Genomic DNA, 24427 nt, shown 5'->3' with positions numbered 1-24427 from the left:
CTCTTGGAGGCAGCAAATGTAAGGGTTTTATTTTCTTAGCCATTTGGCCCTCCTATGTCTTTTGATTAGAACATTTAATCCATTTACATTAAAAGTAGTTGTTGATAAATATGTAGCTATTGCCATTTTATTATTCATATTTCTGATCTTTTTTGTGTATGTGCCTTAATAAAGTCCCTCTAACATTCCTTGTAATACTGGTTTGGTGGTGGTGAGTTCCTTTAGCTTTTTCTTGTCTGAGAAGCTCTTTATCTGCCCTTCCATTTTAAAGGATAGCCTTTCTGGGTAGAGTAATCTTGGTTGTAGATCCTTGTTTTTCATTACTTTGAAAAAAATGTATCAAGAGTATTTGAACAGTTCTTGCCTTCTTTTGTTTGTATAACTCAACGATAATGAGGGAGCATCTTTTCCATACATTGGTGAATTGTCATACTCCTTTATGAATTTGCATCAGCTTCCAATATTTCAATGTTGTGAAATTTATGAGAGTTTATGCAATGTGAAGTTTTCTTCCTCTGGGACGTATTGCTCCTTTTTGTCACTATCACTTTCTCCACTCATGCTTTTAACATTAGTTTTGGGATTCATCAATATAAATAGAAACCTTGAGGGTCCTGGCTATTAGAAAGTCACAAAGAGCTTAGTCAGAATGATATAAAATTCTACTCTGGATATTAAAAATCTAAAAACTCAACCTGTTCAAAGCAGCACCTACTCATTTACAAAGGAACGAGATAATTACAGAAACACTGTTGAATTTCAGTCTCTCTCTGTACCTATCTATCCATATATATCTATATATCTATGTATCTATATCTATCTATCCATCTATACATATATATATATATATATATATATATATATATATATATATATATATATATATATATCTGCCCAAGATCTATGCAGGAATTTTCAGCGCTTTGCTCTTAACTGTTAATGATTAATTAAATGGTAGAAAGATAGAATGAATCAAGCAACTGCATGAATTCAGCTACATTGTGAAACGTCTGTGGTTGCCAGAAACGCGTCTGATTGAATGGTTAACATTTCATATAGATCAGAGGAGAAATATATTTGCATACTCTTTAAGAAGGTGGTGAGAGTTATAGCTTCTTTCTTCTGAAAATTACAGATGAGCAGATGCAACACTTTTTTGCAGCATTTCAGGACATTCACAGAGCCCCTGAAATCCAATTAGAAGCTCTGGCTAAGAATCTAGAAATTTATTACTGATAAAACCCAGGCAAAATCTGTTTCAGAGCCATTACAAATCCTGGAAACTTCAGGCAATTTCCAAGGGAAGGTAACCCTGGGAGCAGTCCACTGGCACCGGCAACCACATTGAATCGTTGCTCTTTCCTCACTGTACAAGTCTATTCAAGCTAGGTCTCGTCAACAAACCATCATCTCTGAAACTCTCTTCTGAGAGTATAGGTATTAGAAAACGTTACTGAAAAGACAGACTCAACATTATGTTATTGAGCAACATAACAGAACTAGTGAATCAAACTGAAAATTGGCTTACACAGAGGTTGGCTGCTGTGAGGAGTGAGCTTGCTTATAGCTGGTGGCATTCTATTCTGTCTGTCCTCTCTTCTATTCCTCCTTCCCTATTCCTTCGCTTTCTCCTCTCCCTTTATTCCTCCTCTCCCACTACCTCTGACATTGGCCCTGATGGGCACTGCTTAATACAGCCCATCATGCAGAGTTTTTAAGCCTCACTGAGTAAGCCCCCATTGAATTCAATAGAGAATCTAATGGGAGAATTTGAGAATGCCTCACTGATGCCCAAGAAACATGTTCTTGCTGGAGAAACTTATTCTTTGGGGGAAGTAATTTTGAGCAAGGAAAGGGTTTGGAGATTTAAAATAAAAAAACAACACAAAACTGATCTGGCTTCAAAGGGAAAAGATTACCTAAAACAAATTCTGCTCATGAAGTCACAGAATGACTCCACTTCTGAAATGAACTTCATTTTCTTGTATTTTGGTAAGAAATCTGGCTTTCAATTGGGAATTCAGTCACTCTACCCACTCAAGGGCAAGGTGATAAGGTTCTATCAGCCCAAGCGTCTAAGTGAACCTGAGGCTCTACCAAGGTCAGAAATGCTGCACTTCAAGCCAAAAGATCTCTCTTGGGCTTGCTTGTTTTGACTTGTAACCATAAATTTGTCTTGTCTAAGTGTCCGATCACATTATAAAACAAAGTGGCGACCTCTACCACACAGCATTTCTGAAGCAACAGGAGTCCTACGTGTCTGTTTGGAGGATTCTTTAAACTTTCTGCCCCTTTGATTCCCACAGAACTTTAAATTGCTTGCCTTGCGATCAGGGAACACAAGATGGTTTTGGAAATGCTGAACCCAATGCATTATAACATCACCAGCATGGTACCAGAAGCTGTGCCTCTTGCCACCATGCCAATCCTGCTGCTTACTGGCTTTCTTCTCTTCATTTGGAATTATGAGGATACATCCTCAATCCCCGGTAAGTCAGTCATTCAGGTTCGTATCCAAGGAGCTTGTTACTTGGGAGTTTGGGTCCATGATGCTAAAGAAAATTTGGAGAAGGAAATGTGGGGAGATGGCTGAAGCCCATGGCAACATTAGCAAATGACGATGCAGGTGAAAATTTTTCTACCAATTATCTGCACATTTTAAATGAGAGCACTAAAAAGAAATCTTAGATAATCCCTTCCAATCTGTGCTTTGCTTTGGTAAAGTAAACGTGGCACAAACACTTTAAGGTAAGAGGTGGAGTGGAGCGAGGTAAAATTCCAGGTGTTTTTGTTTGTTTTTTTGGATTCAAACTCATTCTAATTTGCTCTGAAGGTGGAAATGTCTCTGGAATGCCTTCTATACTCCTTTCCTTCCCCTTCCCACTTTGCGTCATTCATGTCTTCTCACTATCTTTAACTTAACTTGTTCCTTTTCTTTATCCCACTCTTCGGTTTTTTTGTTTTGTTTTGTTTTGTTTTTAATTTTTGGGAAGGGGAGAAGTAATGGTGGTGCCACAATAAGGGCTGAATAAAACCTGGTCAGTGGAGGAAGGATTAGTACCACTACAATTTCCTCGGAACATCACACGCTGATAGAATCTTTAACAAGGTCTGTGGGTCAATTGAAAGTAGAGTATAATATAATTATCCAGATAATTCCAGTAGAAACCCCTACCACTCCACCACTACCAGATGAATTCAGAGTTATCAGAAATATCAGACAAGTTCTTTAGTTTTCAGTGAAAATTCCTCATGACAGCTATCTGTCCCCCAATCCCATAAGATACAGGGTATGGCTATATATTTCAGTAGCATAGTCATTACACTTTCAAGTGTAATGAGGTGGGCCTCATCACAGCATGATTTAGCGTGGGAGTATGCGGCTGGTGCAAAGTGCCCTGTGTCTGGATTCTATAAGAATTTCCAGAAGACTGCCTGTCTCTCTGATTGAGCTTGGTATTTTAGGTTACTTCAATGCCCAATTTACCAGAATGTTTAGTTAATTTTGTTTCCCTACTACTTGATGGGATCTGAGAGAAGTCTCTTCCGTAGTCTTTAATTTGAACCCTTTTTCCTTCCCCAGTGGGATCCCAGGTCCAGGTCCGTGAATGGAGGAGGTGAGATGGGTACATTTTAAACAAGTCCCCCCAGATGTTTATGCTGCAGTTGTGGTAGAACTCCCTTGTAACCTTGAGTGAGGAGGTGAGTGTAGGGGGGCAAGTATGAGAATTGGCATCTCTGAAGCTCTGAATAAGGAACCTTTCCCCCACACTCATTTTCCCTTGTGATCCTCAAAGCACTCTGGTGAAATGGGTGAATTTATGCCTATTTTACAGATAAAGAAACTGAGACTTAAAGATGGTAGATGTTACACAGCTAGTAAGTGATGAAACTGGGACTCAAATCTAAGCTTCTTCAACCTTACTGAGAGGCCCTGCTATGACAGGTTCTGGGGGTTAGGGGACTGAGGAGGGGGCAAAGATAACACATAGGCAGGTGACTTAGTGTCAGGGAGAAGTATGAGAGTCGGGGGGGAGGAAAGAGTCATTCCTACTTGGGGCTTTGTAAATTTCAGGTCTGGGAAATTGCCCCAAGTTCACTGATCTCTGTCTAGGACTCACAGTTACCTGGCACCTGGAAGCCCTCTCTCCCTTCCCCAAGGACACACAGACATTCCCAAACTTGCATGTGGGTCCTCTCCTCCAGAGTCTCTCTTTGCCCTGGGCACCACATCCCCAGAAAGGGACACAGAGAAAAGGACATGGCAACATTCTCTTTCCCATTAAGAAACAATTTCACAGAAAAGTGCACAAATAAATATGTCATCACGCCCAGGATAAGAAATAGGATGTTAGCAGAGTCCCAAAAATATCTCTTGTGCTTTTTCAATTACACTGTCTCTCGCCCCCAGAGGTATACAGGCTTCTGTTTTGTGAGAATCATTTTCTGCTTGTTTTTACAGTTTTGCCACCTCATTTCATATCCCAAAACAATAGTTCAGTACTGCCTGATTTTAAATGTTTTAGCAATAGAATCCTACATTATTTATTCTTCTATTTTGCTGCTTTTGCTCAATATTATGCTTGTACGATTCATGCACATTGTGACATGCAGCTGTAGTTCGTATGGTATGCAGTTACATGAACATCTCATGGTTTAATTACTGATTCTACTGTTGATGGGCATTTAGGATGTCTTCGGTTTGGGGTGATTGTGAACAGTGCTGCTATGAACATTTGTGTGTGCAGGTTTCTCTAGGGGGTATTGTGAAAAGCAACGGCTTCTTGACTAGACAGCAGGTGAAAGGTCTCAGTTGTTGACTTCACAGAGGCTATCTCTACACAAAAATGCAGTGCAGTGTTTACTGCATTTTTGCAATCACTGCATGCCTAGATAAGCATTTCCAGATCTGAGAAGCAGAGAACAGCTTAACATGTAGATGCAACCAGAATATTTCCCTAATAGCATACCAAAGTCTCTCTCCCCTCCTAGAGCATTCTTCTTCCCGGGTGGAGGGTGTACGATATACAGAGGGTGCCAAAAAAACATGTATACAGATTTTAAGAAAGGAAAAAACTGTATTAAAATTGTAATACTCAATATATACCAATAACAAAAGACGAATACAAGACGTGTGTATACATTTTTTTGCACCCCTGGTACATGTAAATAAAAGAATCACATTGTCATTTATTTGATTTTGTACTTTTTATTCACATTCTCTTCTCTCCTGCCCAAGACTCTGATGGGCACCTAGTTATACTTCTCATACCATCTCTAATCCTTAAGCTAGAGCTGATGTCTATTCCTACAGTGTCTCAGTAAGTGTTTGTTGGATGAATTCAGCAGACATATGATTGGTTACTAAGGACCTAAAGCTCTGATTATCTTCTGGTTAGAACTCTGGTTTTCTACCTAAGTAAAGTTCATCACAATTCCCTTTTCAGTAGATATGGCTCTGCACTGTTATATCTTATATTTGAATGGCGGTTCCCAAACATTAAGACTTTTTACATGGCACCAAATTTTTAGGTAAAAAAAAATGAGAAGTGCAGCCTTTCATTTGCACCTTTTGTTTCTCATGAACTTAGCATATAAAATAAGTAAATGTTGAATAAATCTAGTCCCAACTAGCCAGATGTTTAGCCTCATGTGGAATAAATGTATGTGATACAATGATATTTTTCCATTTTTATCCAAATGTAAATACAATCTAAAATACTCTTTAAAAAATGACTTAAAAACTTCATCCTTTATGTTACACACACATCTATTTTTAAAAATTCATTCAGAAAATATTTATTGAGCATCCACAATGTTTCAACAAATAAATATTCAGCAAAGTATTTTGCTGTTATGCATATTTCAATTGATAGCAGGTTGGTATAGTTCATGACATTTTAAGGAAATACACATTCAACAAAATATGTGTGTTCAAATCTTTTTAAGAACTTAATGAAATTATTTTATATAAAGTCAGTCATCTACTTATAGTGTTATTAGGACAATCATAAGATTAAGAACCCTTTGAAAATGTTTTGCTTCTAAAGATATTAACAAAGACCTTTATGTTAAAGAAAAAGAAAAGTGACAGGTTGTCCACATTAATACTACTATTGCAAAGTTAAGGACTAAACCTTGTTTGTCAGTATAGATGTCTGACCACTGCACTATACACCTGAATCTAAAGCTGAATAATACTGAATGTAAACTGTTATTTATATATATATATATATATATATATATATATATATATATATATATATATATATATGTATATATATTTATATTCACGGGATGTGGAGTTACAGCATAGAGAATAGAGTCAATGGAATTGTAACAGCTATGTACGATATCAGAGGGGTAGCAGATTGGGGGAGGGGGGTTATCACATTGTGGAATGTAAATGTCTATTACATTGTTTTGTACACCTGAAACTAATAAAATAAAAGAAAAAAACTCTAATTTAGATGATTCAAGCAAAAGCTTAGATTATCTAGATTATTACACGACTCTTGCCCATGGAATGAGAATACTATCTCGTATAGTTGTGCATGTTTTGGATTCATAATTATTTCATTGACAGAATGGAATTAAAGGAGAAAGATTTAGAAAAGCCACTACTTTATAAATAAATAATACTTTTAAAACTATTCAAAAAAGCTTTTATCTAACTTTTCACTACCACTAGTAAAATCAAGCTACCACATTTGGTCTCTGATAGAAGCAACTGCAAATTCCCCAGTTGTTCACTGGATTCATGTCTTCACAATTCTGCCATCCTCTACATAAGCGAGGACGAAATAGGCCACTTCTCTTGAGTAAAACCACATCACTGGACTCAAACTCTGGTCTAAAAACACTGATCAGAGTCATTGCCTAATTCCTCAAATCTTAGATTTTTTGCCTAATGAGATTTAGTTTAAGATTCTTAAACTCAATCCTTTTCAAAGGGGGGGGGACAGAAGAAATGGATGTTGTTTCGACATTATCTTTGTAAATTATATTTCTCTTAATTAAAAAGATTACACCAAAACCACCTAATTCTAACCCATCCATTCTGTCAACCAGGGCATTTAAGCTAAAAGTTTTCAGACAAAACTAGGCAGCCAAACAGATCTGTCAGTGTGTCACTTGTTTCCATGCCTGTAACTAACTGGACTGATTGACTTGTATTTGAAACTCATTGACACCATTTAACATGGCAAGAAAATAATAGGCCCATACTCTGGTTCATTCAGACTGAATGACTGAGACCAAATGGAACTAGTGTCATGGACAATGAAATACTTTTTATTCGTGGAGGGGTAAAGAGCTTCACATTATGCTTATTGGTTTACTTTTTAATTTTTTCTTTTCTTTTTCTTTTTTTTTTTTTTTTTTTTTTTTTTTAAGTGATTCACAGGTATATACCAGAATATGTCAAAGAACACTTAGGTATAAAAGAACAAGAACAACAGTAACATAAAGCAGTTGCTTTTTTTTGATGTTACTAAAATGCTGACTGTGATCTGATAAACTTCCTAGGTCCTGGTTATTGCATGGGAATTGGGCCCCTCATTTCCCACTGCAGGTTCCTGTGGATGGGCATTGGCAGTGCCTGCAACTACTACAACAAGATGTATGGAGAATTCATGAGAGTCTGGATATGTGGAGAGGAAACACTCATCATCAGCAAGTGAGTCTGTTAATAATCAGAGACCTATTTTTAAAGTCAGGGCTGGGTTTTTTTTGTATTAAAAAGCAAACAAACTTATTTTGATATTTGACATCTTTGGTTCTAAAGCTGTGTTTTTACCACTACAGTGAAGGTGAGCAATTCCCTGGTAAAAATCTAACACTGTAGAAAAGTGAAATTATGGGCTTTGCCATTATTTCAGAGGTACATAGATAAAGAACTCTGGAAAATTGGGAAATTATTCCAAATCTCTCTGAGAAGTGGATATAGACATTTAGAATCCAGAAAATTTGGTTTTGACAAAATATACTTTAAAGAGAGGCATTATCTTTTTGCTTTTTTAAGATTTTGGTCTTATCTCTACAAGTAAGCATTAAACAAACAAACAAACACACCCGAAGCAAATCTAACTGTACCAATTTGCTAATGTTTTTCTAATGTCAGGCTCCTGGGCACCTCTACAAGGATAGACAGTAGGAAAAGAAGCCATTGGTATGTTGCTGCCCTATTTATGACTGCATGCCAATGTCCTAGCTGAGTGATCTTAAATAAAGCAGGGATAATATTGACTATTAAAAGAAATGATGCCCCCCTCAATTTCTATATTTTCTGCATAACTTTAGCAGATTGAATTCATCTCAGAGTTAACCAAACATGCATCGACTGTGAAGAACTAGCCTTGCAAAATACTAGTTTTCTTATTTATTAATCATAGAAAATGGAGAATTTCAGAGAGCGTATTTCACTAGACTTTCAGCTATCTTTACTAAATTTTTAGCAAAGCTATACACCATTAACGAGTTTTTATATTTATAATCCCTACTGGGGCTTTGCCCACAAACTAAGATTGGCCAGGGTGTTCTACTGATTTATTAGCATTATTTATTCAGACACATAGACTATCACCTAGAAGTAAGCGAAGCATTTCTGGAAACTACATTGACTTTTTTCAGGCCAAGATTACATATATCTTTGCATAAAATACCATGGCATCCCAAAAGCCTGATTTTCTTTGAACTAAATACCTGAAAGAAGGAAGTGGAGCAGAAAACGTGTTATCCTTCCAAACATTTTGAACTATCCTGTTATTTTGGACCAATCTGATACCTCAATTTTTTTTTCTGTTTCTTCAGTTTGGTGTTGTAGCACTTTTAAGAGTAGTTTAGGCAGACCATGTTTATGTTAATATAACTAAGCTTAAACAGCTTCAGGTTGAAATGTCATTTCATTAGGTTCATTGTGAAACCCCTCCAATGCAGTGGTTCTCCAAATGTGGTCCCTCAACCAGCAGCATCAGCGTCCCCTGGGAACTTGTTAGAAATGCACATTCTTGGATCCCACTCCGACCTACTTAATAAGAAAGCCTGGGGGTGGGCCCAGCAACGTGTTTTCACAAGCTCTCCGGGTGATTCTGAGGACACTCAGGTTTGAGAACACTGTCATGGCTAGACCATAAGTACTCTTGGATTTCACTTCTCTTGGGATATTGAGCTCTGATCACCCAAATTTAAGTGAATTTGATATGTTCTCATTTTAAAAATCAATACTCACTTTTGCAACTGACTGCTGTCTCAAAAATGTCCTGGGACTGATGACATTTGGGCTGGGGGGATTGGGACATTCGCTCCTGTTCTTTCATCCCCTAGCACGACAAGTTACCTTCCAGCCCTCAAGTCAGCACCTTACCTTCCCTTGTCACCTATTTCCCCCAGCAGACAGGTGAAGTGACCCACAGGATATTTATCAAAAAGGGTATTCACCTGCACCTCAGGACCTGGAACACATTAAAGTAACTCAGGGAGCTTTAAAAACGGCCAGTGCCCCGGCCACACCCCAACTTTTAGAATATCTGGGGGTGGGATCCAGGCATCAGCAGTGTTTAGAGCTCCCGAGGTGATTCCAGTGTACTGTGGAGCTTGAGAGAAGATAGAAGGTAAGAAGCTTCCAGGGCAGCGGGGCCTTTTCCAGGGATTAGAGGAAACAGCTAAGCAGAGCTGGAGTGGTTTTTGTCTTATTGTGTTACCCTTAAGTCTAGCTCAGGTGGCTGTAGTGTAAGACTAGAACTGGAATGAAGAATGATGCATGTGAGAATGGACCAAGGACCAGAACAGAAATCGCTCTTATATTCCAGATGCTAGATCACCAGATAAATTCCCTGGAAGCCCAAAGCCAGTCCCTGAAGCAGGATCTTCATTACAGTGAGGGGGCTGGCATCCAACCACTGTGCTGTCTTAATTAAGAAAGTGACCTTAGCTCATTTATCAGCTTATATTTTGTCTAGATTACCTTTCTCTTCCATGGTATATTTCTGAGGTAGAGCAAACTGCTAATGAAATGTTAACCCTAATACAATAGCATTACAGCCATACATATTCTATTGTACAGATTACATATTCTATCCTTATATGAATGTTGTCAGTTGCTCTATTTGCTATCTCTACATGTTATACTATAACTCCTTTGTCTTCCTAGGTTATGTTTAATATCATCGATTTTAGGTTGGAAAAAAGAAAGTGACCTTAGCGACCTGACCAAGTCAGGCACTGATTCATGCTGCAGACGTGTACACAACCCATCCCGTCCTTCCCCCAACTTCTCCCAGTTCTTTCCTTGTCCTGTCCTTACAGGCTTTTCACTGGTTAGAATCTTTGTGTTCTTTTTAATTGCCTCTGAGCCGCTCGAGTTTGTTGTTAAGGGCCGAGCCCCCCGCGGAATAGGACATGTTTGTCCCTATTTCCTTTCCTTGCCTGCTCTTCAGGTCCATTTAAGAACTACCTGTACCTCTTGAAAAGACCCCATTGGACCTCAGAAAGCTCTTCATTTTTATTTGAATAGTTTGCTGGATCTTTTTTCTTTTGAAAAGTTTGAGATCTGTAGTCATTACAACTGTGTAGAGATTATGGCCCAACTTTTCTAACCAGTTTAGTCCAGAAGTGGTGGGGGAAGTCAGACATGAGTGCTCATGGAATGTGGCCTGAGCAGCTGGGGTTGGGGAGAAGGTTCATGTGATCATGTGTAGATAAAGTATGAACAATTCTCCAGTCAGGTATGTGCTAAATTAAGGAGGGTCTACAGAAGTTGTGCATGACACTATATATTATGTGTATATATTATTTTTTGTCATGAATACAAAAAAAAGGAATGTGGATAGCATCCATAAAGCAGAATTAGCAGTTCACATGCCAGTTAGGGTCATATCTGTTAGCAATTAATATACTAATTAGGGTTATTGTTGCATGTGTTTTAATATGTATAATTTTATAGGGAATTTATTCATTCTTTAAACATATATTTATTGATAATTTACTATATACGTAGCACTAAATAATCCTAACTTACCATAGTCATTATTGGCTCTCCACTCATTCATTAAATAAATATTTATTGGGAACTTACTATATATACTGGGTATCATGAGCAAATCAGCCCAAAATTCCTATTGTCCCAGAAATATATTGTTAATATACTGACAATAAACCAGTAAAATGTATAGTATATCAGTAGTGTGACCACCAGTTTGCCTGGGGCTATGGGGATTCCCAGGATTTGGGACTTTCAATACTACAACTGGGACAGATCCCGGCAAACCAGGATGGTTTCTCAGAAAATTATCAGGTAGATATGTGGTATATAGAAAATCAAAGTAGAGAAGGGGAATGGGGGGGCAGTTACAGGGATGGGAGTGCAGTTGTAAATAGGTGGTCAAGGAAGGCCTCATTGAGAAGATAACATTTCAATAAAGACGTAGAGGAAGTGAGGAAGAAAGCCATACAGAAATTGAGAAGAAAAACATTCCAGACAGAAGGAACAGTGAATGCAAAGGCACAGAGGTAGGGGCCTGTCTGAAATGTTCGAGGAGTGATTGTTCATAGATACCAGTATGTCTATTGGAAGAGTAGTAGACATGAGAGGGACTAGAATACCCACTCATGTGGGGCCTTACAGGCTTTTACCCTGTGTGAGATGGGAAACCATTGAAGAGTTTGAGCAGAAGAGTGACATACCTGACTCTTTCATGTGTCACCAAAATAATTCTGGCTTCTCTGTTGAGAATAGATGGCAAGAGCTGGGTGCAGAGAAAGCGTTTAGGCAAAAGATAATGGTGGCTGGTTCAACAGAGAGCAGTAGACATGATAAGATGATGAGGTGAAATCCTGGGCATATTTTGAAGGCAAAGCCAATATTTGCTAACAGATTGTATATTGGGTGTGAGAGTCAAGGTGATGCCACAGTTTTTGCCTTGAACACGTGGAAGAATGAGGATATTGCATAACCTGAGATAGGTGGAGCAAGTTTGGTATAGGAAGAAATCAGAATTTCATTTCAGACATTTTGACTTGACATGTCTAGTAGACATTTGAGTGGGATGTTAAGAAGCAAGGTCTGAGCCTTCAGACTGTCAACAAAACTTCACTGCTACCAATCCAGTGCCAATAGGAGCCCCCAATCTGGGGTGCAGTAAAGGGAGAAATTTTATTCAGATAAGTAATTTGCAAACCAGGGAAATGTAACCTCCAGTAGAAACCAAAACTGCGCTCATTGAAGACAAAGAGGAGGGCCTCTTATATAAAGAAAGTGCTCCCTGGTCTCTGATTGGTCCATTTTTATGCAAATGAGGATCCAAATTTTCATCATTTTATTGGTCCAAATAACACTATCCTGATTTGTTGGGATAGCATATCCTGATTGGTCAATATGGAGCCACTTTGATTGGCTGGTAAAGATGCAAATGAGGATATAGCTATGAAGCTCTGACTGGACAGGGCAGGTCTCAGCCCATTGGTCAAAATATGATTCCAGGAACTCCTTTATAAGTTTCAGCTCAGACAGCAGGAACACAGGAGGCTTGACAGCTTAGTTTGCAGCTTTCTCCTGATATGCAGTATGCATGTAAAACAATGGCTGCTAGACTCTGATTGTGAATTTGGGCCTGTTAACCACAAGGAGTTTTTTCTTGGCGGGTATATTTCTTCTCGAGGTCCACAAGACCCTCTACCATAGTTAGAAGCTAGCAAAGGAGGCTGAGAAGGAGAGCCAGATAGAGAAAGGAAAAACAAGTGGTCTGAAAGTCAGGTGACAAATACATATCAAGGAAGAGGTAATTGTTAACTATGGAAAGATACTGCCACATGAATACAGAGATTGGAGCATTGCATTTAGTAATCAGAAGGTCATGGATGACCTTGACAAGAGTGTGCTTGGGACAATGGAGTGATGTGGGGAGGACAATGGAGTGAGTAGTAGGGGCAAAAGTCTGACTGAAGTAGAGAGGGAGGGGGAAATAATTGGAGGCAGGAGGTGTAAATAACTCTTCCAAGCAGTTTGCTATATGGAACAGACCTGGAGACGGATGTGTGGTCCAAGGAGTTTTGTTAAGATAGTAGAAAGCATAGCATGTGTATTGTGATGGGAACAATCAGTTACAGAAACAAGTTGTTGATGGAAGAGAACGAAAGGGTGTGCTAGGTGAGATGTGAAGGGGTCCAGGTGACAAGTAAAGTTGGCCTTGAATAGGAAGGGACATGAAAGTTGATCCACAGTAACAGGTGGGAACGTTGAATATATGGGCAAAGATCCTGGTGGCTGGAGTTTGCAGAAAGTCTAGTTGCTTCTGTTTTCTCCTTAAGATAAAAAATAAAGTCTTTAGCTGAGACTGAGGGGGCAGAAAGTGAAACACTTGAGGAGAGAGGATGCGAGATATAATAGTCATCTAGGAGAGTGAGAAAGTGAATGGACTAGGGAAATGTAGTAGAATTGTCAGCTGCACTACGGGTCCACTTGAATTTAACTGAGACCTCTCATCTGGTGTGTGTGTGGGGGGGGGGGGGGTTTCCCCAGCATGATTCAGCTGCCAGGTGCAAGCACAGAGTAAGCTAGGAATTGGATTTAGCCAGGGTTGAGGTTTTACCAGGCAACTATGACAAAGTAAGGTGAGGGTCAAGGGAGTTGAGGATACTTGGAAGGGAGTGATTTTAATGATTTGCAATGAAATATTTTTTCCAACTCCCTATTAAGACAACGTTCAAATGGACAGGAAAGTTAAAAGAGCCGTCCTCCCATTTTTCCCCCCAGGACATTGACCTTTTGAAGAGACAAAGTCAGTTGTCTTGTAGGATGCCCCATACTCTGAATTTCTCACATTGTTTCAGCATACTGTCATTTAGCATATTTCTCTATTCCCTGTGTTTCTTATAAACTGAAAATTAGGTCTAAAGGCTTAATTAGGTTCAGATTAAACATTTTATAATAATACGTCAAATGGTATCATATCAGGAAACAAGAAAGGTTGTGCCACTATTAATGATACTAAATTTGATCACTTGGTTAGGGTGGTACGGCCAGTTCCCTCAGTTAAAAAGATTTTTTTTCTCCTGCTGTGACCCAATTATTTAAAGTGGGTAAATGAGGATATTAGAGGCATACAGGACAGTGAAAAGGTAATCAGATTGATGGAGCATAAGCCTCAGGCACAGAACAGGTCTAGACAAGGCAAGTATTTTTCAATGTGTGGAACCAAATATTCCATTTATTGTCTCCTCCCTATTTCTAGTACTATCACCCTTGAACCTGACCACAGCTATGTGAGTTCTTAAAAACTCAGAACAGGAGGGTGGCCTCCTCCTTACCACTTAACTTATTTCCTGGCTCCTCTCCATTTTGAATAGACAACACGTTTGCTATCTTTGGAGATATCTTTTCACTTTAGTTATGTTTAAAGAAGAACAATGACCCACTCCAGTTACCAGACAACTTACACTACCCACTCTCCCTTCTGGGCTTGGGTACCCGTTCAGTCTCTCCTCAGTGATGAGAAATTCTCACTCTTCCAACATGTCAATATGACATCTCTTTCAACTGGTGTTACAGTGAGCACACACAAGACAGGAACACGATCTCTACTGTGCCAGGAATGCTCTGGGCCCGGGGCACCTACTTCTTCACTAACTTTCTCTTCTTCACGTTCCCAATTTACTCCGGGACGATAAAGCCAGCCTACTTTTGATAAAAACAAACGACAAAAAAAAAGCCTGGTTTAAATTGCTTGTCTGCCAGCTGGTCACACTTAGTTTGCTCTGTGGATCGCTGTCTTTTGCCAAGGCTGAGCCACTGACTCAAAATAACTGAGATGCTGCTGCCCCCTACAGACACATTGATTTTAAGTCAGCTCTTGATTAACTAACATTTAGTTGGGTTTAAGTTTGGGGCTTCTTGTTTTCTTTTTAAAATTGATTACTAATGACTCAAAATAAATGGACAGGCCAACGTGGTTAATGCAGTATACAAAGCTCTAGGGGTCAGAGCAGAAAAATAGTTTTCTGCTTGTATTCTAAGCACTAAAAATTTTTAGGTACAAATTTGTGAATAAAGATTATACAAATTAGTTTCTGCTTTAATAATGGAATGAGGTAGGGGAAGGTTAGAAAAGCTAAAGTCCTGAATCTATTAACAAGAATTTCAGTCCTCTCTATAGCATGGTTTGTCTATACAGGACAAAATTTTAGCTGTTTGTCAGTCAAATTAATTCCCTGGAATACAAATAGAAGCATCTGGATTTTTGTTTTTGTTGGTAAGAAGAGGAAAACTTGTCCAAAATTCAGGATCATTTGATGAATATTATCTGGAATTAAATCAAGAAGATATTTTACTTAATAGACAATGTTTTGATTTCTTTCATGAATATTTTACTTAATAGAGAATGTTTTGATTTGGACATAAGATTTTCTTTCATGAAATAAATATCAAGTAAATAATTTATTCATATAATAATAATAATTCTGTTTTCATTCATTTCTTGGCACTGCCATTATGTCAGGGTCTTTTCTTTTAAAGTTTAGTTAGGACTATGGAATCCATCACAAATGTGAGGGTTTAGCTAAAACTTAGCCCACAGCCTTCACTCAGCCAGAGCAGAGCTCTTTTGACCCAGCGACTTCTATGAGAATGTGTTTTCACAGACATTAATGGAACAACCTCATTAAGGCAAAGTCATCCTTTTAGGAGCCAAGTGTCAATTTTGAAAGGGAGGAGCAAGTGTTAAGACGTCCGCCCTAGCCCAGCATAAGAACTGGGCTGCACAATAACTAGTTACATGAACTATATAGTAGCCTTTCCCCATCTTTGAGGGTTATGTGTTCAGACAACCCTCATAGTAAGACAGTTTGCAGTTGAGAAATAAAATTTCAATGAAGTGGGGAGAAAGAACCAAAGTTGCAGTCAACACATGAAAACTTGTATAAATATTAAGTTCTCTATAAATAAATAAATAAGTAAATAATAAGAATGTCTAAAATAAAGATGACACCGATGATATTTTATGCCTCTTGAATTGGCACAATTAGGCACCGTGCAATTATTAATACTTTCCATCTTCTGTCTCTTGCACACCAGAAAAATGTCCAGGTTTTCCCATTTTTGTAGTATCGAAGAAATGTTTATAAATCTATGTTGCTTTCTTGCAATAGTGTGTATATTTTCTTCCTGTTCCTCTGTTCAAAAGTGCAGTCCCTTTTCAATTTTATGCTCTGTGCCTCTGAACCCTACTCTGGTCTTGGAGACATGGGATAATTCATAATCCTCAGGTGGAAAAAGCTCTGGGGAATCTATTTTGACTTACCTAGCAGGCCTGTGCAGTTTAGTTCTCAAGCCCCAAAGTCAAGGGTTACATCGCTGTAGCTCTGCCTGTGGCAGGCCCCACCCCCGCCCCAGTACACATGTGGTCAACTTTTATACGTGTCTTGGCTCCCACCTTGTTCACATGGCTGAAGCAGACTAATGGCAGTCTGCCTTGCCTCAGCTTTCTTCATGTCTCCCATAGTTGCACTACAGAAAACCACTACTCCTTCTCTGCTAACCACTCTGCCTCTTTTTTAAATTCCCCAACCCAGCTCCCTTTTTCTCATTATCTCCAAGAAAAATGGCTATTACTTTGAATATACTCGAATGGAAACTTTTTGAAGTTGCAGAAAAATACATGGAGAGAAGCAAATATGCCTATATTTTATGCTTACATTTTATTGGGGAAAATTTGCATTTGGCTGTGTTGTCCGCATATAAATACTGTGACTGAGGCCTTACAATCTGTTAAGCCTATTGTCACGCCCCTCAGGGGAGTCTGGGGAAGTAGACTTGGAACACACTTTGTTAACATCGGGAGGCAGAGGGGTATAACTGAGGTCTGGTGTGTGCCGAGCACAGGCTCTGTGGGCCTCTGTGTTCTCTGTGTTTCTGCTCAGCAGCACAGGGCTGGCTGACGGCCCCATACCTCAGAGGGGGTGTGCTGCAGTGTTATAGCTAAAAAGACTGGGCCTTGGAGGGAGGTAGCTGAAATGTGACCTCTCTTTCCCCACTCACTCATCCATAGCCATGCACCCCCGTGGGTGAGGATGTGGGGGTCTGTCTACCTGCACCTCCTTTTGCCCTGTTTTGTCTGTCTTGTGTCCTCACTGCACTGACGTCCTTCCAGATCCTGTAGAGAATCTCATCTGATTTCTCCAAGTGGTATTTACATCTGATCTATGCCTACAATTCAACATTGGCATTTATAAAAACAAGGGACATACAAACACCTTGTGGTCTGCTTATTATCCTCTCTATCCTCTGAGAAATATCCCGTCTGTCTTCGTGCACCCTCTATCTCACCAGACAGAGGCTTAATCATGCAGCTTACTCACGCATGGCATCTTTGACTTCCAGTTTCCTGGCCCATGCCTTCATGGCCACGCGGTCAACCGCTTAGCCCTCGTCCAGGCAGCCTGCTTCCCTTTGGGATCTGCGTTAACCTATTTTCCAACCTCTGCCCCTTTCCCCAGGAAACTTGGTCATGGCATTTCTTAATTTTTTCCTTGATAGATGAAAAAAGAACTTATTCTATCTACTCCACAATTCTCAACTTCATAAATTCCCAACAGACTTCTTTTCTCCCAAAGCCACTCTTTTGCTGAGCAATGAACTAGGAGTCCTCTCTTCCCCAAATCCTCACACACATAGCATTCATCCCAGCTCTTTCCCCTCCTCTCTCTCCTGTGCTGCTTGTACCTATCGTCCAATAAACCACCCCTCCAGGTACCCTAAAGAGAATCATTATCCTTCATCCTTTTGATTATTAAATTACCTATTTATCTTTCCAATGCCATAGATCAACACCTAAGCAGTCGTAATAAAACATCTTTTCCACACAGTGAATATCTCCCTACAGAAGAATTCCATACTGTTGTCCTAAGAAGATAATATTCTCCTCACATGTGCAGCCCCCTGCACATAGCTGACTTCTTCAGCTAGAATTCTATAACACGTTAAAACTCTCAGTGCCTCATCATGCCCCAGTTAGACGAGGATGTATGGGCAGGATTCAGCAACTAGAGGAGGAAATGAGTGGGAGGGGAGACAGAAGGAACTGCCTTCTGCTTCCCAGCTCCTCTGAAGGCTCCTCCCAGGCCTTAAAAGCTGGGCGTGGCAGTGGGGATGGAGGCAGAACCATGGAGGAGAAGCTGAGAAGTTCAAGGAAGTCTGGGTTATTGGCAAGGTCCCAGTGTTGTGGTATAAAGGGCTACTAGTGGCTCCCCATGTCTTATATCCTGGGAGAACCCTGTGACCCTGGAGACCCTGATGAGTCCTGATGGAATGCAGAGTCCCCAGAAGCAGCTGTCACCAGCACAGAGATCCTTCAGGATCAGCCCAGCCAGCCAAGCCCAGCACCAGGAGTGCCCAGGAGATGTCCTTCAAGCCCAGAATGATACCTCCCTGGAGGGCCAGGACTAATTAGAGGGCAGATTGCTGGTTCCAAACTAAAGAAGAAAGACTTCAACAATTCTGGCAACTCCAGATTCTGAGGCTCACTGCTGCAGGGGGGGCACTGTCTGGAGTGGGGCTGGACAGTACCTGGGAACCTGGAGGCCCTCAGGACGCTGGTGGTGTGGAGAGTTCAGCTTTTTAACAGCTTAGCAACTCACCCCAGTATTTTGGTGACTTGGGTAGTATTTTGGTGAATTGGAGTTAGACAAGAAAGGGAGATAAGAAATGAGGTGTGTGTGTGTGTGTGTGTGTGTGTGTGTGTGTGTGTGTGTGTTCTATCTTTCATAATGCTCAAACAGGGGGTGAGTAAATAGAAAAGTTTCAACTGGAGAGGGATGCTCTTATGCTAACAGAAGTGTTTATTCAACATGAATACTAGAAATCATGCACGCATGTAGATAAACATGCATTTGCTAAGAGAGCCACTTGGTAGTCAAAATCATCACCATGAATTCTCCCGGTCTTTAAAAATTAACACAAGTTTTGCTTTCTCTGTAGGTCCTCAAGTATGTTCCACGTAATGAAGCACAATCACTACATCTCCCGATTTGGTAGCAAACTTGGGTTGCAGTTTGTTGGCATGCACGAGAATGGCATCATATTTAACAACAACACAGCCCTCTGGAAAGTCGTTCGACCTTTCTTTATAAAAGGTAATCGGGTGCCTGGCTCCATTCTGCTCTTGCCTATGAATGTGTCTTTTTTAAAATCATTCTTAAATCCTCCTGCTTCACAGTTTTGAAATAATAATGATATGAGCTAACATTCATTAAACATTTATTATACAGTAGGCACTATTCTAAACACTTGACATTTTAATCTCACAGCAACTCCAAGTGGTAAATACTCTAATCACCTACGTTTTACAAATCAGAAAACTGAGGTATAATGAGGTTGAGTAACTTGTCCAAGGTTCCAACCTTAGTAAATGGTGGCGCAGGAGACAAGTCCAGAGTTCATATTTTTAACCACCACAAATTCTGGTCCTCCACAAATAATGCACAAAGCAATTTCATGGATCTGAAGAAGAGATGGAATTGTATTGAGGATCATTTCAATTAAGAATTGTGTGTCAGCCATGTGTTTGACTTAAACATAGTCAAGCAATGCATTTGCTGAATAATTGACTGACTTCCCAGATGTTTTAACAGAAGGCAATTTGTGAATAAAATTAGAGAATTTTAGAACTGGAAAGGAATGTATTATTTCACCTCATCCACCCTCTGAGTTTTAGAGTTGAGGAAATAAAATCCTAGAGAGTCTATAATTTTTGCCCAGGCAACACAGCAAATAATGGATGAACAGAGACCAGATCCGAAGCCTCCATGTATAGTAGTGATTTCCCCTTCTATGATACCCTGCTGGAAATGAAGCTATTGGGGGATACACAGTGTTCCTTGACATTAACCTCAAGGAACATAATCAGCTTTGGAAACATTGTCAGTGGTGGAATCTGGAGCTAGATGGATTTTAGGTCTGACCATGCACCATCAATATTCATCCCTCCAGCCAGCCTCTGTAGTGAACCTAGATGCTTCTAGCTGTAGTGAACCTAGTGAATTTAGATGTGTCTGCTGAGACAGGGAAAAGCTATGCTTGTCTCCACTGGGTGTTGATTCGCTTCTGTAGAGTTGCCTATCACCAAGACTTAGCACAACTCTATTGCAGACTGTTGTATTAGTTTCCTATTGCTGCTATAACAGATTGCCACAAACTTAGTGGCTTAACGCAACACATTGATTATCTTAAAGTTTTGTACATCAAATCTGACGTGGTTCTCACTAGGTAAAATCAAGGCATTGACAAGGCTTTGTTTCTTTCTGGAGGCTCAAGAGGAGACTCTGTTTCTTTGCCTATTTCAGCCTCAGAGGCCACCCATATTCCTCGGCCTATCGCCATTTCCTCCATCTTCAAAGTCTGCAATAGTGGGTTGAGTCCTTCTTACATCACATCTCTCTGACCATGCTTCTGTGATCACATTTCTTTCTGACTCTGACTCAGCTGGGAAAAATTCTTTGCTTTTAAAGACTTATGTGATTAGATTGGGCCCTCCCAGATAATCCATAATATTCTCCCATATCAAGGTCCTTAATTTTAATCATATGTGCCAAGTCCCCTTTTCCATGTAAGATAATATATTAATAGGTTCCAAGAATTAGGGCCTGGACAACTTTAGGGGGCTATCATTTTGCCACTACTCAAGTTGGGGCAGATAAATCTTCTAATGTGTGACAAAATTGCAGAATGGATTAATGGAAAAGTTAGATATTGCGGGTTTGAGCCCCAGCTCTGCCACTTTACTAGCTATCTAACCTTGGACAAGTCACTCAGCCTCTCTAAGCTTCAGTTTCCTTATTCATAAAAGGTAATAGACAAATAATAAAATATTTTTAGAAATAAATTTAACCAAGGCAGTAAAAGACCTGTACTCAGAAAATTATAAGACACTGAAGAGAGAAATTAAAGAAGATACAAATACAGTAGTACTTGGGTTTTCCAACGTCTCTGTTGATGAACATTTCAATTTATGAACACCATAAATTTTATGGATCTATGGTATCATTAGATAGTAATATTCATGCTAAATTTGCCATTTTAGGGGTTGATTTTAAGGGTCTGGAATGGATTAATCCATTTTGCATTACTTTCTATGGGGAAACCATGCCTCAGTTTTCAAATATTTCAGAACTCTAACGGTCTTCTGGAATAGATTACATTAGAAACCTGAGGTACCACTGTAAATGGAAACATATACCATGCTCGTGGATAGGAAGAATTAATATAGTTAAAATGCTCATACTACCTAAAGCAATATATAGATTCAATGCAATCCTTATCAAGTTACCAATGACATTTTTCACAGAACTAGAATAATCCTAAAATTTATATGGAACCATAAAACATCTCAAATAGCCACAGCAATCTTGAGAAATAAGAACAAAGTGGGAGATATCACGTTATCTGACATCAAGTCATACTACAAGGTTATAACAATCAAAATAGCATGGTTTTGGCATAAAAACATAGACACATTGGTCACTGGCACAAAATAGAGAGCCCAGGAATAAATCAATGCCTATATGGTCATTTAATCTATGACAGTAAAAGCAAGAATTTACACGGGGGTAAAGACAGTCTATTTAATAAATGGTGCTGGGAAAACTGGACAGACACATGCAAAAAAATGAAATGGCACCGCCTTCTTGTGCCATATACAAGAATAAATTAAAAATGGATTAAAGACTTAAATGTAAGACCTGAAACCATAAAACTCCTATAAGGAAATATAGGAAGTAAACTCGGACATTAACCTTAGTAATATTTTTAAGGATATATCCCCTCAGGCAAGGGAAGCAGAAGAAAAAATAAACACGTGGGATTACATCAAACTAAAAAGTTTTTTTCACAACAAAGGAAACCATCAATAAAACAAAAAGATGTCTTACTGAATGGGAGAAGATATTTGCCAATGATACATCTGATAAAGGGTTAATATCCAAAATTCATAAATAAAAAAATCAAAAACTCATACAATTCAACACCAAACAACCCAATTAAAAAATGGGCAGAGGACATGAAGCGACATTTCTCTAAAGAGGACTTACAGATGGCCAACAGGCATATGAAAAAATGCTCAACATCACTAATCATTAGAGAAATGCAAATAAAAACCACAATGAGATGCCACCTCACTCTTGTCAGAATGGCTGTCATCAATAAATCAACAAACAACAAATGTTTGTGAGGATGTAGAGAAAAGGGAACCCTCATGCACTGTTGGTGGGATTGCAGATTGGTACAGCCACTATGGAAAACAGTATGGAGGTACCTAAAAAATTGAAAATGGAGCTACCTTATGACCCAGCAATTCCACTCTTGGGTATCTATGCAAAGAAATCCAAAACACTAATTTGAAAAAATATATGTACTCCTATGTTTATTGCAGTGCTATTCACAATAGCCAAAATATGGAAACAACTGAAATGCCGATCAATAGATGATTGGATAAAGAAACTGGTACATTTATACAATGGAGTATTACCCGGCTATAAAAAAGAATGCAATCTTACCATTTGCAACAACATGAATGGACCTAGAGAATATTACGCTAAGTGAAATAAGTCAGACTGAGAAAGATAAATACCATATGATCTCACTTATATGTGGAATCTAAAGAACAGAATAAACAAACAAACAAAACAAAAATAGACTCAGATATAGGGAAGAAAAACTGATGGTTGCTAGATGGGAGGGGGGGTCAGGATGGGGGAGAAGGTGAAGTGATTAGAAAGTGCAAATTAGTAGTCATAATATAGTCATGGGAATACGAAATACAATATGGGAAATATAATCAATAATATTGTAAAGATTATGTAGGGTGCCAGGTGGGCACTGAACTTACCAGGGAGATAGATCACTTCATAGACTGTGCAGCTGTAATAAAAAAAAATAAAAAATATATATATATGTAAATATATATTTATAGTAAAATAAGACCAGGTCTTATATTAATTTTTGCTCCAATAGATGCATTAAAGCTGATGGTTTGGCTAGGTCTTATTTTCGGGGAAACACGGTATGTATATAGTCACGGGATGTGAAATACAGCACACAGAAGATAGTCAATGGTATTCTAATAGCTATATACAATGTCAGAGGGGTAGTAGACTAGGGGGAAGGGTTATCACTTTGTGAGGAGTGTAAATAAATGTCTATTATGTTGCTTTATATACATGAGACCAATAAAAACAATTTTGAAAGGTAATAAACACTACAGAACGTGAATTCTAGGGTTATTGTGAAGAATAAATGAAATAATGCTGTAAGATCTTATAGAAATATACATTTTATTTTACTTTATCATTTGGCCAGGTGTATTAGGAATATGTGAACTAGTACTTAAGAGCAATTAACTTTCATATACCAATATCCTCTATTCTGACATGCAAGAATTAATAGAATCTCCAAACTCATCCATTTGTTTAATAAACTTTTGTCTTCTCATCATTGAACTAGGTGCCTGGGACATAGTGAGAAACAAGATATAGTCCCTGCCCTCAAGGAATCTATAATGGGGGGATGGGGCAGAGTGGCAGAGTAATACATCACCAGATACCATCCTAGGTGATGTGTTATGGTAGATGTGTGTCTGAGTGCTACAGAGCATGGACAAATGGGCCATCTAAAACACACTGAGATGTAAGGGGAGGCTTTTTAGAGAAGTGTATGCTTATGATGAGTTTTGAAAGAAGGTAAATGCTACCTAAATTAAGAAAGTATGACAATGACACATTCCACAGGAGGAAAGAACAGGATACTCCAACGCAGTAAAGGATAGATCAGCATGACATGTCCAGGAACCTGTAATCAGACCCTTATGCCTTGCATGGGTACGTGCTTGCACATATCCATGCAAGACGCAAGGCCAAGTGGAAGGCAGGGCCAGTCACCAAAGACTCTTGGGCTAAGGCAAGGAGCTGAGCTTATCTCAGAAGCTACAGGAAATCATTCAAGATTTTAAGCAGAATGATATGTACATATTTGCGTTTTAGAAAAACTCCTCTGGTAGCAGAGTGAATAATTAATTGGAAGGAAGCATGACTGTGAGCAGTGAGAATGGTTAAGAGCTACTGCCGTGACACAGGGCTGATGGGGGGGAGGGCACCAATATAAGAGATTTTAAAAGAGTAGAATCTACAGTGCTTGGAAATTAATCAAGTAATCTTTGTGAGTTTTTAAAGATTAACCCTATATAAGAAAGATCAGATCTTTCTAATGAAAACATTATAAAACTGGATCCAAATTAAATGTCAAAAGTAGAGGGCTAATTGCTTATTATTGAAAATTCATCGTTGTGTGTGACGTTTTTAATAACCAGTGAGAGCCCCAAGCATTTCTTAATGAATCTCCTTTTAGAGTTAGGCTTCTTGTTGGTTTTCCTGTCAGAATAGAAAGTTT

The 24427-nt window shown here is 39.0% G+C and overlaps 1 protein-coding gene across 1 annotated transcript in view; it reads left to right on the top strand.

Annotated features, from left to right (window-relative positions):
* Positions 1–2315: 2315 nt before the first annotated feature.
* Positions 2316–24427, top strand: part of CYP19A1 (cytochrome P450 family 19 subfamily A member 1) — a gene marked incomplete at its 3' end in the record, with an annotated part of 33827 nt that continues 11715 nt past the window's right edge. The window contains exons 1-3 of the mRNA XM_081048965.1: positions 2316–2489; positions 7528–7678; positions 18968–19122. Coding sequence (XP_080905091.1) covers positions 2345–2489; positions 7528–7678; positions 18968–19122 — 451 coding nt within the window. The 5' untranslated portion in view covers positions 2316–2344. The remainder of the gene's footprint in view (positions 2490–7527; positions 7679–18967; positions 19123–24427) is intronic.

This window comes from Rhinolophus hipposideros, assembly GCF_964194185.1.
Source record: "Rhinolophus hipposideros genome assembly, chromosome: 5".
In the NCBI taxonomy this organism is placed as follows: domain Eukaryota; kingdom Metazoa; phylum Chordata; class Mammalia; order Chiroptera; family Rhinolophidae; genus Rhinolophus; species Rhinolophus hipposideros.
This window is presented reverse-complemented; position numbering and strand designations above follow the sequence as displayed.